This window comes from Mus musculus, chromosome 4 (assembly GCF_000001635.26).
Source record: "Mus musculus strain C57BL/6J chromosome 4, GRCm38.p6 C57BL/6J".
NCBI classification, from domain to species: Eukaryota; Metazoa; Chordata; class Mammalia; order Rodentia; family Muridae; genus Mus; species Mus musculus.
Window position 1 is genome coordinate 115,992,427 of NC_000070.6, and position 11,308 is coordinate 116,003,734.

General features: G+C 49.9%; 1 protein-coding gene across 5 annotated transcripts in view; it reads right to left on the bottom strand.

Moving 5' to 3' along the window:
* Window positions 1–4,241: 4,241 nt before the first annotated feature.
* Window positions 4,242–11,308, bottom strand: part of Faah (fatty acid amide hydrolase) — a 22,170-nt gene continuing 15,103 nt past the window's right edge. The window contains exons 8-15 of one of the 5 annotated variants that reach the window (NR_151700.1): window positions 10,551–10,676; window positions 10,032–10,129; window positions 8,678–8,777; window positions 8,263–8,401; window positions 7,623–7,662; window positions 7,073–7,181; window positions 6,395–6,540; window positions 4,242–6,189 (exon numbers count right to left, since the gene is read on the bottom strand). Coding sequence is in view for 1 of the 5 variants with exons in the window: in NM_010173.5 (NP_034303.3) it covers window positions 6,061–6,189; window positions 6,395–6,540; window positions 7,073–7,181; window positions 7,623–7,662; window positions 8,361–8,401; window positions 8,678–8,777; window positions 10,032–10,129; window positions 10,551–10,676 (789 nt within the window). In the remaining 4 variants the exon portion in view is untranslated. Of the gene's footprint in view, window positions 6,190–6,394; window positions 6,541–7,072; window positions 7,182–7,622; window positions 7,663–8,220; window positions 8,778–10,031; window positions 10,130–10,550; window positions 10,677–11,308 lie in introns of all 5 variants that reach the window. The other 4 variants (NM_010173.5, XR_001784091.2, XR_001784090.2 and 1 more) reach the window with 4 other exon arrangements.

Below are 11,308 nucleotides of genomic sequence, written 5' to 3' on the forward strand. Positions count from 1 at the left end.
ACACTCAAAACTTTTCCCCGCATTAGTCTGGTGTATGGATCTGTGTGCTCTCTTTCAGTATTGTTTTATTATAAGTGCCTTTAAGGATTGATTTTGACATGTAGCTAAGCCTCCGCCAATGTTCCAATATCCTAGAAAGTCCTTGAAGCTGACCCTGAGCTTGGAATTCAGTAAGAATGTTACCTATAGCTGGACTGTGGTGGCGCACACCTTTAATCTCAGCACTTGGGAGGCAGAGGCAGGCAGATTTCTGAGTTCGAGACCAGCCTGGTCTACAAAGTGAGTTCCAAGACAGCCAGGGCTACACAGAGAAACCCTGTCTCAAAAAAACAAAACAAAAAAAAATGTTACCTATTCAGTAACATTCAAATTCACTTCTAGTAGAGACAGTGCAACTAATCAGGCATTACATTTTACTTGAGTATAGCTAGAAAAGCTCAGGGCTAGTCTGCATAGTAATTACTTAGGACAATAGCGGAGTCACACCCAAACACAGGAATACACAATGGCCTAGGAAATGGGTAGGTTGTAGTATTATTCATGAAAAGGTCAGTAGAATGGAATTCCCCTGGTGCAGGTTTTTCACTAGGCCCAAAGGAATAGCATAATCAGGTATCTACTAAAGGACCCTGGTGGTGGGTTTAACAATAGACTAGCATTGCATCAGAGCATTCACCTGGCTCCTGTGTTTAGCTCATCTTAATTAAGGGTTGTTCCTATTCTCAGCTGTAAACATGGCTTGGCTCCCACCATCTTTTTATGTATGCATTTTCTTTGTTTTATGTTAAGAACCAGTGTACCTTGACAGATGTATTCTCCTAGCTTTCTTGTTTTTCTTCTGTATTATAAGACTGGTGCTTGCTTTGAGAAAATACATTCACATACACACTCTCACTGTGTCCATGTCTGTCATCCCCTCACCAACTCCTTGCTTGCCTGTAACCACTGGAACCCCGTTTTTCTGCAGATTGAGGACCCAATTGAGGTTCGTTTGCATCACTAGACCCATTAGGAATGTTCGAGAAACTCTCTAGGCACAACCCTTGAATCCTTAAGGAACTGTCAAGGGCTAGCCTGTACCCATCCCCAGCCTGCTCCCCAGGCTAGGAAACCCTAGCAAACCCTGACAGAAACTGTCCCAGCACTTCCTGGTCCACAGGTTCACCACCAACACTAGTCTTTGTCCCTCGTGCCCCACTAATCCCTGTTCCTACAGAAGTATCTTGACAGGAGGTACACCCATAGCCAAGTATCTAGCGTGTCAGCCTGGACCCCTATTCTAGTCTCCTCTATAGTTATTGTGTGGTAGCTTCTGAGACCTTTGGCTCTAGAACAGTGGTAAGGTAGGGAAAGCAGGTCAGGGAGTGCATGGGGCTACTACAGGAGCATGATGAAATTGCTCTTCTGCTAGCAGGGCAGGCATTCCGTAAATGGGCAATCAACAAAATCTTGCCAATAAGTCTCCTAAAAAAAAAAAAAAAAGTTCAAATCCCACCCCAGAGTTAGGTGTGCCAGCATACACTTATGATCTTAGCACTTGGGATGTGAAGGATTTGGAATTCAAGGTTGTCTTTGGCTATTTAGAGAGTTCAAGTGCAGCCTGGGCTACATGAAAGTCTACCTCATAACAAAATGAGCAACAAAAACCTTCACCACTAAAATCCACCGCTCATGGACATTAGCTTTCTGCTTAAAATGAAAATTATAACTCTTCAGGACTTGTGTACACTGTTAACATCTATAAGTTTATATAAATACTGTGATGAGGGGCTCCAGGGAGTAAGAGCACTTGTTGCTTTTACAGAGGACACAGTTTGAGTCCCAGCACTAACACAGAAGTTCATAGCTCTGCATTAATACTTGTGGAGGTTTGAATATGGTTGGTCCAACCCAGAGAGTAGCACTATTAGGAGATGTAGCCTTGTTGGAAGAAGTATGTTACTGTGGGGGTGGGCTTTTGAGAGAGCCTCCTCCTAGCTGCCTGGAAGCCAGTTTTCTCCTGTTTGCCTTTAGAGCAAGATGTAGAACTTTCAGCTTCTCTGCTGCACACCCCACTGCCTATAATGCACACCATCAAAACCCACATGGAATTAGCTGTTCCCAATTATCAGGCATTTTATACATTTGACAAACATTCAGAGCAACCTCAGTTATACATATCAAGACATACACTCCAGGCACTAACACAACAGACTGCTGTGTGAGAGAGTTCTCCTAGGCAGACACAGCTCATACACATCTACTCACCCAAGGGAGAACCCACAGTAGATTAAAATAACAATTTCACTTAAGTCCAACGTTGCAGACCAGTGAGTTTTTATCAAGATTACTACGGGTGAAGTGTTACAGGAACAGGGATGACGCAAAAGAAATTGTGTCACCTAGAAGCCCATGCTGACACAGGGGACAACTCACAAAAGCTGCAACCCTGGAGCTCTCTGTACGACTTACCGGAAGTCTGAGAGGACTCTGGTCAGTCTTCTCCTGAGCACCTGTTTACTGCTTTGATAACTCTAGAGAGGGGGCCTCATGAATCGCCCAAGTCATAGCCTGTCCACAGGGCCTGTTTACCTCCCAAGTTTCCTGAGCCCCTCTCCACCCTTCTACAGGGAATACTTCAATCAGAGGAATCTGCTGTATAGTACACTCAGGTGCACACACCACTGCATACACAGGCACAAGCAGCACGCAGCCACGCACGCGCGCGCGCGCACACACACAGACACACACACACATGCTCCACCACAGCACAGTGAAGCTGCAGCAGGAGGCACATGCAGCATTCACAGTAATGGTTCCTAGGCCTCCACTGTCCACAGCTGGGGCCTTGGCCAGTCCAGGAGTCCTCTCCATCATACAGATTCGCCACAGCAGCCCCATTAGCCAGACTTCCTGCTCATCAGTCTGGGCGGGATTGCTGCTCTCTGGGGGTGGATTGATTTATCCAACTAATTAGTCCCAATTAATATTAATACACATTCCCAGCCACTTCGGCAGCTCAGGCAGAGAAGCTGTCCACTGGGGCCATCAATCACCAAGAGGGGACAGCAGAGGACATTCTGGATCTTCAGTACATGGGACTCCATCCCCAACCCCTATCCCTACTGGGCTCCCAGAGGGAGTGTGCTACCCAAACTGAGGACTCCAAACTGGGGCGCCCAAAGCCCAGAGAGGGCCATCACATGCTCTAGGCCACACAGCAGATCCAAGGCTATGTCTCATTGCTCCTTTCCTCACCTTCTCTCCCCCACCCTAAGAAGGATTATGATATTCTATACCCAGAGCCCATTTTCATCTGTCAATCCCAGCCAGCCAGCTGCAATGGCTGTGTGGATGCTTTCAAGTCTCTGTAGGATGCTGAGCGGACATTTTCAGGATAGAGGTGGGTGAATGTGGACAGGAGAGTGAGTTGACTAGGTTCTTGTCTCGGTGGAGATGAGGACAGGCTCACCTAAGAGATGGACAGACTCCTCAGGTCTATCTCACAACTGCCCTGGGGGGAGATGACCCAAGAAAGTAAGGACTGAGGCAAACAGCTAGGATGTAGGGAGCCAGCCTCCCCATTTGCTGGGTCTCCCGCTAAAGAGGGTCTGTGGGTAAGGATGGGAAGAGAGTAGAAGCTATTAAGAGCCAGAAGCAAGGGACTGGTGAGATGGCTCAGTGGGTAAGAACACCCGACTGCTCTTCCGAAGGTCCGGAGTTCAAATCCCAGAAACCACATGGTGGTTCACAACTCCCTCTTCTGGAGTGTCTGAAGACAGCTACAGTGTACTTACATATAATAAATAAATAAATCTTTAAAAAAAAAAGAGCCAGAAGCAAGACAGAGTGGACTTGAATTAGGAACCTGACTGTTCCTGATATTTCAATACAGTCTGTCTCAGGAGGAGACATAGCCATGCATAAGCTAGTCAGCTAGTCACTACGACCAGGGAATAGTGAGTACCCTCAACACCCAGAAGTCAGGAGACACAGAAGCCAAGTTTGTGGCTAACACTGTTGGCTTTGAGCCTCGTGTCACTTGGAAACAGATGCCAAATCACCTTTAAGACAGCTCGAGCTTGTCCCAGTCCATCCTAAGCTGTTCCATTTCCAATACCATCTGGTGATGCCCTCAGGCCCCTCTGGAAGCCATATGACAGCTACATCATGCCCTGGGGCACCTGGACCTTGCTCCCTCACCTTTCCTTAGGCTGCAAGTCCCCATTACCACACCAACCTTATTATTTATTCACTCTTATCATCAGCATAAATTATTTTATTTATGATCTTATTTGCATGCCCTCTCTCTAGAAAACGAGTTCCCTAAGAGCAAGGACCTTGGCAGCCTTTGGTAAAGTGTCTGGCAAACAGTAGGCACTCGATTCAATGATGGCAGGTGGAGTTCTCCATCCCTCCCTTCACTTGTCCTTATCCAGTTACATCAGCAGCGTTTAAGTCGACTCCACTCTTCTTGAAATACTTGTTCCTTGGCTCCCATTAACTGTGAGCTTTCCAGCTTACATGTCACTTCACACAGAGAGCACTCCCTGATACTCCTACTCTTGCACACATGACCTGCGGGCCAGGTAGCCTGCTTGATGTCATCATACCCAGGGACTTCTGCTTTATAGCATTTGTGTGACCTACAGTGTAAATACACAGTTGCTGGTAGAATGAGAAACCATTCAAGCAGGGGCTGTTTCTGTTTGCTTATCCTGAGCATAGTGGGAGGAATTCAATGTGCTTGTGGGCTGGGTGGAAGAAGTATGGAGGAGCTGAGGGTTGGTAGAAGTTGATGCATGCAGCCTTCTTGACCAGGAGGAAGCTCTACGTTGATCACAGACAAAGAGATATTTGTCCCTGTGGTCATGAATCAAAGTGAATTAAGTAGATTAGATAAAGGTAGCAGGTCAGAGGCAAACTGAAAATTCCCTATTATGGATGGCATAGGAAGTAATCGGGAGGTGCCAAAATGGATTCGCTAGAAATAAATCTGCCATCCCTCCAACAAGCCTGACTGGCTATCTACTAAGTGCCAGGTAACATGCTGGGTGCTAGGCATGTGATGATAAACCTTACAGAGCCCAGACCACAAGTGGTCTCACTCACTCACCACAAGGGGTATCCTAGGTCGCCAGTACAACCTACATGGAGGAGCCGTCAGGAGCCAGGTCAATACTGGCAAGCTAACCAAACACAGACTGGAGGAGACTTATTTGGCTGGGAAGCTCAAATTGATGACACTGGTATCTCTGTAAGTGTTCCCTGACAGGTATCCAGGGTGACATAGTCCTTCCTCAGTCCAGTGTTCTGACTTGTGGATATGTAAGTAGAAAATGGGTTACAGAGATGACCCTAAAAGATATCCCAGCCAGCCAGACTCTGGTAACACACGCCTTTAATCCCAGCACCCAGGCAGGCAGCCTTGTGAGCTGAAAGCCAGCCTGATCTACAGAGTGAGATCCTGGACAGCCAGGGCTACACAGAGAAACCTTGTTCTCTACAACAGCTAGAGAAGTAAAAAGGCCAAGTCAGAAGAGAGAGAGGTGGAATGAGGGAGGAAGACCCGGGCGGTGTCCATCAAAGCTGGGGCCAATCTGAACAAGGAAGGAAGGGCAGGAGCCAAGTGCCAAGGACATGTCCCTGTGTCTACCTTGTGGGTGATGGCCTAGGGAGGCTTTGGAGCAGGAGAGTGACATGATTACAGCCAGCTCTGGAGGGACAGCACAGCCCTCTCAGCAGGCTCTGGTTCCAAGGTCCTAATAGAAAAATACCCAGAAAAATACAGAAACACATTGCTTTTTTTGACTGTTGGTGGTCCTTGGCCCGTGTCGTTCCTGCTGGGCTGTCACATAGAGTAGGGGGTCAGGATGGAAAGTAGACCAGAAAGGGGAGCAAGGTCCAGACTTGGTTATGGAGGGCATGTCCTGGGTTTCTGTAGGAGTCCAGGGGAGGGCAGGTGGTTGCCTCTTCCCGTGCTGGGCATCTCCTCATGGGTGGCAGGATCCTGAATAGATGGGGCTGCAGTGCAGAGCGCATGGGCCTTAGGTCCTCCAGAGCTGGGCAGATGAATGACCCTCAAGATGGCCGCTTTTCAGGGGTCATCAGCCGTTCCACCTCCCGCATGAACCGCAGACACAGCTCTTCCTGCCAGGGCAGAGCCACGCACTGCACAGCCACAGGCAGGCCTATACCCTTTTTCATGCCCTACATGGGATACAGACATCAGGATGAGAGAAATGAAGTAAGACCACACCATAGGTCCAGGATACCTGTGCTCTGCCAAGGAGAGCAAGGAGCAGACCTGGGGCTTGTGTTAAAGATGGATGGCACAGCCTGTGAGTGTTAGGACTCTGTCCTCTACAGCAGCTGGGTCTGGGGAGCAGAGAGCTCGGGGACAGGCAGGCTTTACCTTCTTCAGAATGTTGTCCCACATATCCCCAAAGTAGCCTTTGTAGTGTTCCATCTGGGCATCGTCCTCAGCGGTCACAGTGGTGACAGGCACCACCCCCGCAGGGAAGTCCAGGCAGTTATAGAGAACAGTGTAGCTGATAGCCCCTAGGGGGGGAAAAACACACTGGCTGTGGCAAGCCCTGCCACCCACAGTGCCAACTGTCCACTCTGGGCCTAAGTCACCCTTGTCCCACACATAAAATGGCAACCTCACCCACAGCTAGGAAAAGTCCTTCTCCCAGGCCTAGGGTCTGTGGTAAAGCACAGAAGCCAGCAAGCCTCACTGATGCCCATTCTGTGCTGTATCCACGCAGTTTCCCTGACCTGGAAGGTGGTTCCTGTTTTCTTGGACTATCTAAATCCCACCTAGATTCAAACACCATCTCTGCAAATGGCAGACTCTGCGAGGGGACCTCCCTTGGGCACAGTGCTCAGGTTAGAGAGCTCATCCTCTCCTCACGTCTGCCATCTCTTTAGCCGACAACCTAGTGAGGCCCCAAAGAGCAAGATGTTCCTCCATGGATGGTGCGTTCCCTCAGAACCTCTCCTCTTCTACCCCATAGCTCCACAGGGCACAGGGCTGAACTCAAAAGGGGACGGGGGATGAGAACATCAGCAGAGGGGCAATAGGCCTCACCTGTGGCTCTGCCCGGTGTGTTCAAATCCAGAGCAGGACCCAGCATGGGGGTTAGCACCACGTCCAAGTTCATTGCCTTCCACTGGGCAATGACGGACTGGCGATACATCTGCAGAGACACAAGCGCATTGGGGGAGGTGCTCCGATAGAGCCAAGGCACCCCCTGATGTCCAATGGACACTGAGGTGGCTCTCGCCCTAGCTCTTGCTGTTGCATCTGTTGTAGCTGAGCCACCAATAGATGAAAAGAGCTGCCTCTCTTGTTTCCACCACAGACAAAATACTTTCTGCAAAGCAGAGCCACTCACTAACACAGACATAGACAGTCCTGAGGAAACTGAGAGGGGCCCAGGACAGGAGTCTAGTCTGACCCAGACTCTAAGGACAGACACCAGACAAAGGAACATCACAGAAGGGCCCAAGCCACAGCCACTGGGGAGGGAAGAGAAGCAGGTCACTCCACGGCCCCGGTGGGAGTAGTGAAGAGAAGACTGCTGGTAGATGCCCTGAGCAATTGCCCCCTCGCCTGCTCTCCAGGGCCCAGACCTTACCTCAATCTCATGCTGCAGTTCCCACAGCTTTTCGGCTGACCTGAGCAGAGAGAGAGGAAGGTCGTCAGCCTTCACAGCCATGGCCATCAGCATCAGCAACACCATCCATCCTACTGCCATCACTTCAAGATCTCATTCAACCCCAGGGGAGCTCTGAGGGAATCAAGGCCCTGCTCTCCAGATGGAAAAATCCGGGATTTCAAGGGACTCAGGCTGGGTGGGTTAGTGACGTCATAGATAAACCAGCACTAGACCATGTCTGATTCTTTGTGACTCTTGAGCTACAAGAGAGGATAGGGCAGGCTATCCAAAGTCCTTAATATCTGGAGGTAAGAGGACTATGTCCGTCCACAGACATCATGCTGAGAATGGGGTGGATCATGTCCTGCTTTTGAAGACCAGCACAAAGAGTCGGCTAGAGCAGGTCCAGACACGCTCAGTTCAGTTTCCTAACAGTTTTTTGCCTGTTTCCTTGACCCACAATCCCCACACCACTGCTGTTCAGGCTAATTCCTTTCTGAACTTTCCCCCATGCTTCCCTCTGTGTGGCTGTCCTGCTCTGCACTCAGGTGACCCATATGAAGCTTCAGGGCCCCACCTGATGGCCATCAGTCCCCCTCCCTGCCTGGAACACCTCAACTTTAGCATCTGTTTCTCCCGGAGATTGTTCTGTCAAAACCACGTGAACTCAGACTAGACCAGTTGAGGATACACAGGGGCAGGCATTGAAGTTCTCACCGAGGACACATACTGTTGAGAAAGGCTGCCAGCCGAGGAAACTGCACCAGAACAGACACAGGGTCAGTGACTGGTGACCTCTGCCACCTCCTCCTCGCCCTCCCACCTCCCAGGTCCAGGTCATGACCCTTTTGACAAACAGGTTTGTTAAAAAGTAGAAAGGAGAACAGTCAGGGTAGAAGAGATGAAGAGACCATGCCTGCCCAGACCTAGAGACCAAGGGAGGAAGGAAGAGCCAGAGACCACAAGGTAGTGTGAGATGGGGGCCCGGGGACCATGTCCTTGCAACCATGTCCTTGCATGCCTGGTGCTCTCACCAGAGGCTTCAGCAGGAAGCTCAGCAGTTTTTTAAACCACCTGGGCAGCTTCAGCACTAAGACCAGGTCCCCCAAGCAGGGATCCACAAAGTCGCCTTTGCTGGAAGACAAAAGGCTTAGTTAAGATGCCCCCTCCCCTGCCCCTCCTCACTCTCCAGGACTGCAAACCCCGTAACTCAACAGTTCTGTCCACCTCCTTCCCTGCCCAACTCCACTGATAGCTTCCTTGGCATCTTTCCAAAGCTCACTGTTTCTCCTGCTCACTGGGGTGCCTGGACTCTGCCTCACAGTAGAGACTAGAAAGAGGAACCATTTCCCTCAGCATTTTCTGTTTAGCACTGATGCCAGCCTACATCTCTGAATGGGGCTGCAGGATAGGCGCCCCAAAAACCTACGGTGAGACCAAAGAGCAGGTTCATTGCCTAAGCCAGCCCCGCTATGTCTCCAGGAGGCACCTTCTCAGGCCTCCCCTCTGTAAACAGCTGGGAGGAGCTAGCTGCTCTCTAGCAAGCCTCTTTTTTATATTAATTAATTAATTTATTTGTTATTTATTAATCTATGTATGTATGTATGTATATAGTTTTTTTTGTTTTTTTTTTTTTGTTTGTTTGTTTTTTTTGTGACAGTTTCTCTTTCTAGCCCTGGCTGCCCTAGACTTGCTCAGTAGACCAGGCTGCCCTCAAACTCACAGAGATCTGCCTGCCTCTGCCTCCCAAGTGTTGGGCAAGCCTCTTAAGCAAAATTGCTCCATACACCCACTCAGAAAAAGGGAAACTGAGGCCTGAAAAGAAAGACTTGATTCAGGAAAGGCTGTTATCCAGACCCAGCACCCTTCCTCAACAAACAACAGGGAAGCCACTGCATACCTGCACACCACAGGGAGCTTAGCTCAGAGGGGCTATGGCTTTACCATCCAGCCTCCCCTTGTGTCTTAGGTCATCTTTCCGAAGCCTCTGTGGTGTGGTATCACCAGATTCAACTTGCATAGCTAAAAGGACAGCAAGGTCCCTGCCCAGATCTTCCATGTGTGCAACTAGGCCTGTCCTAGGGATAGGCACAGGGCCTAGCTACTCTCCCTGGGTCTGCGCATTTTTAAATTTTTACTTTATTATTTTATGTGCACAGGTGTTTGGCTGCATGAATCTCTGTGCTTTGTGCGTGTGCCTGGTGCCTGTGGGAGCGAGGGAGGGCATCAGATCTTCTGGAACTGGGTTAGCAGTCAGCTGTGAGCTGCCATGTGGGTGCTGGGAATCAAACCTGGATCATCTGGAAGAGCATCCCGTGCTCTGCACTGAGCCCAGCCCCCCTGCAGTGTTCAGATTCCACCCTTGACCCTCAAGCCCATCACACTCACAAGTTTTGGAGAAAAGAGCAGCCACCATCACTGAACAGCCCACCTGCCGACAGGACCTCCAGGGCATAAGGTATGTTGTTTGGTAAGAAGGGGACCAGCTGCGGAGATTGAAGGGGGTAAGGCCCACAGACATTAAAAGGCCTTCGCTTCCCATAACTCATATGGTGCCCTTGTAGCCCCGAGGATATCAGCGCCACATAATCACAAAGCTACCAAGTCAGCTTTATTGACCTATGACCTCATGAGAAGTCTGGATTCACACATGAAGTTGTCTCGGAATTAACAAACCAAGTCCACTGGCCTGTTGCACAGTCTAGCATTGAGGCACACACTCACACATCTCCCAGCGCAGGCCAAATCCCCCACCAACTATTTGCCCCAATACTCTCACCTCAGCCATCTTTAGACTGGTCTTACACAGCCAAAGTTCTCATCCCAAGTGACTAGGTAACAAGGAATAAAGGGACGCGGGAGGGTCTGGCCATGGGAGACTCCCCTGAGGGAAAGGAGATGCCATACCGTGTGGCCAGCAGCCTCGAGACTCTGCTTGGTCTCCATCACAGCCCTCCTCATGGCTGGAGTGGGCATGGTGTAGTTGTCAGTTTCATAGTATCCCACACGAAGGGGTCGAGAACTTCTGTAGATCTAGAAGCAAACGTAGGCAATGGGGTTGGGGCAAAAGAGAATGACTCACGCAGGATGCTCAGAGGAGGAGACGCTCCAGGCCCCCCGTAGCTACAAGGTTACAGTCTGAATCCTGACATCCTTTCCCCCTGAACTATTGTTGTAGGAGCCACAGACCATCAGCACCCTGTCACAAAATGTCTTCCTGGCAACTTAGCAGGAATGAGGGGATTCCCAGGAGTCACAAGAGGAAACCAGGGCTATCCAAAGGCAGAAGCCCAACTATGCATTCTGTCTTCAGAGTGGAGGTTCTGTTACCTGGCCTCACTCCCTTGAGTCCTCCCAGACCTCCTCACCTCTCTTCCCTCTCAAAAAGGGCTCAGGCTACAACTGTTTGAACCTGTTTGCTAAGGAGAAAAGCCTACTCCACGCGGACCTTCCCACCCGCCCTAGCTCCCCAAAGTAACTATGCCACTCTCCTGCATGGGGACCCTTCAAGGCAGCTTCACTGAGAAATGCAAGAGGCTGGCATGGGAGCAGAGACTGCGGGAATTCTGGAAAGTGCAGCTTGCCTCCCAGCGTTGACATGAATGACAGACAGACTGCTCATCTGTCTGGATCTATTCGCTGTGACTACTCCCAAAAGCTTTGTA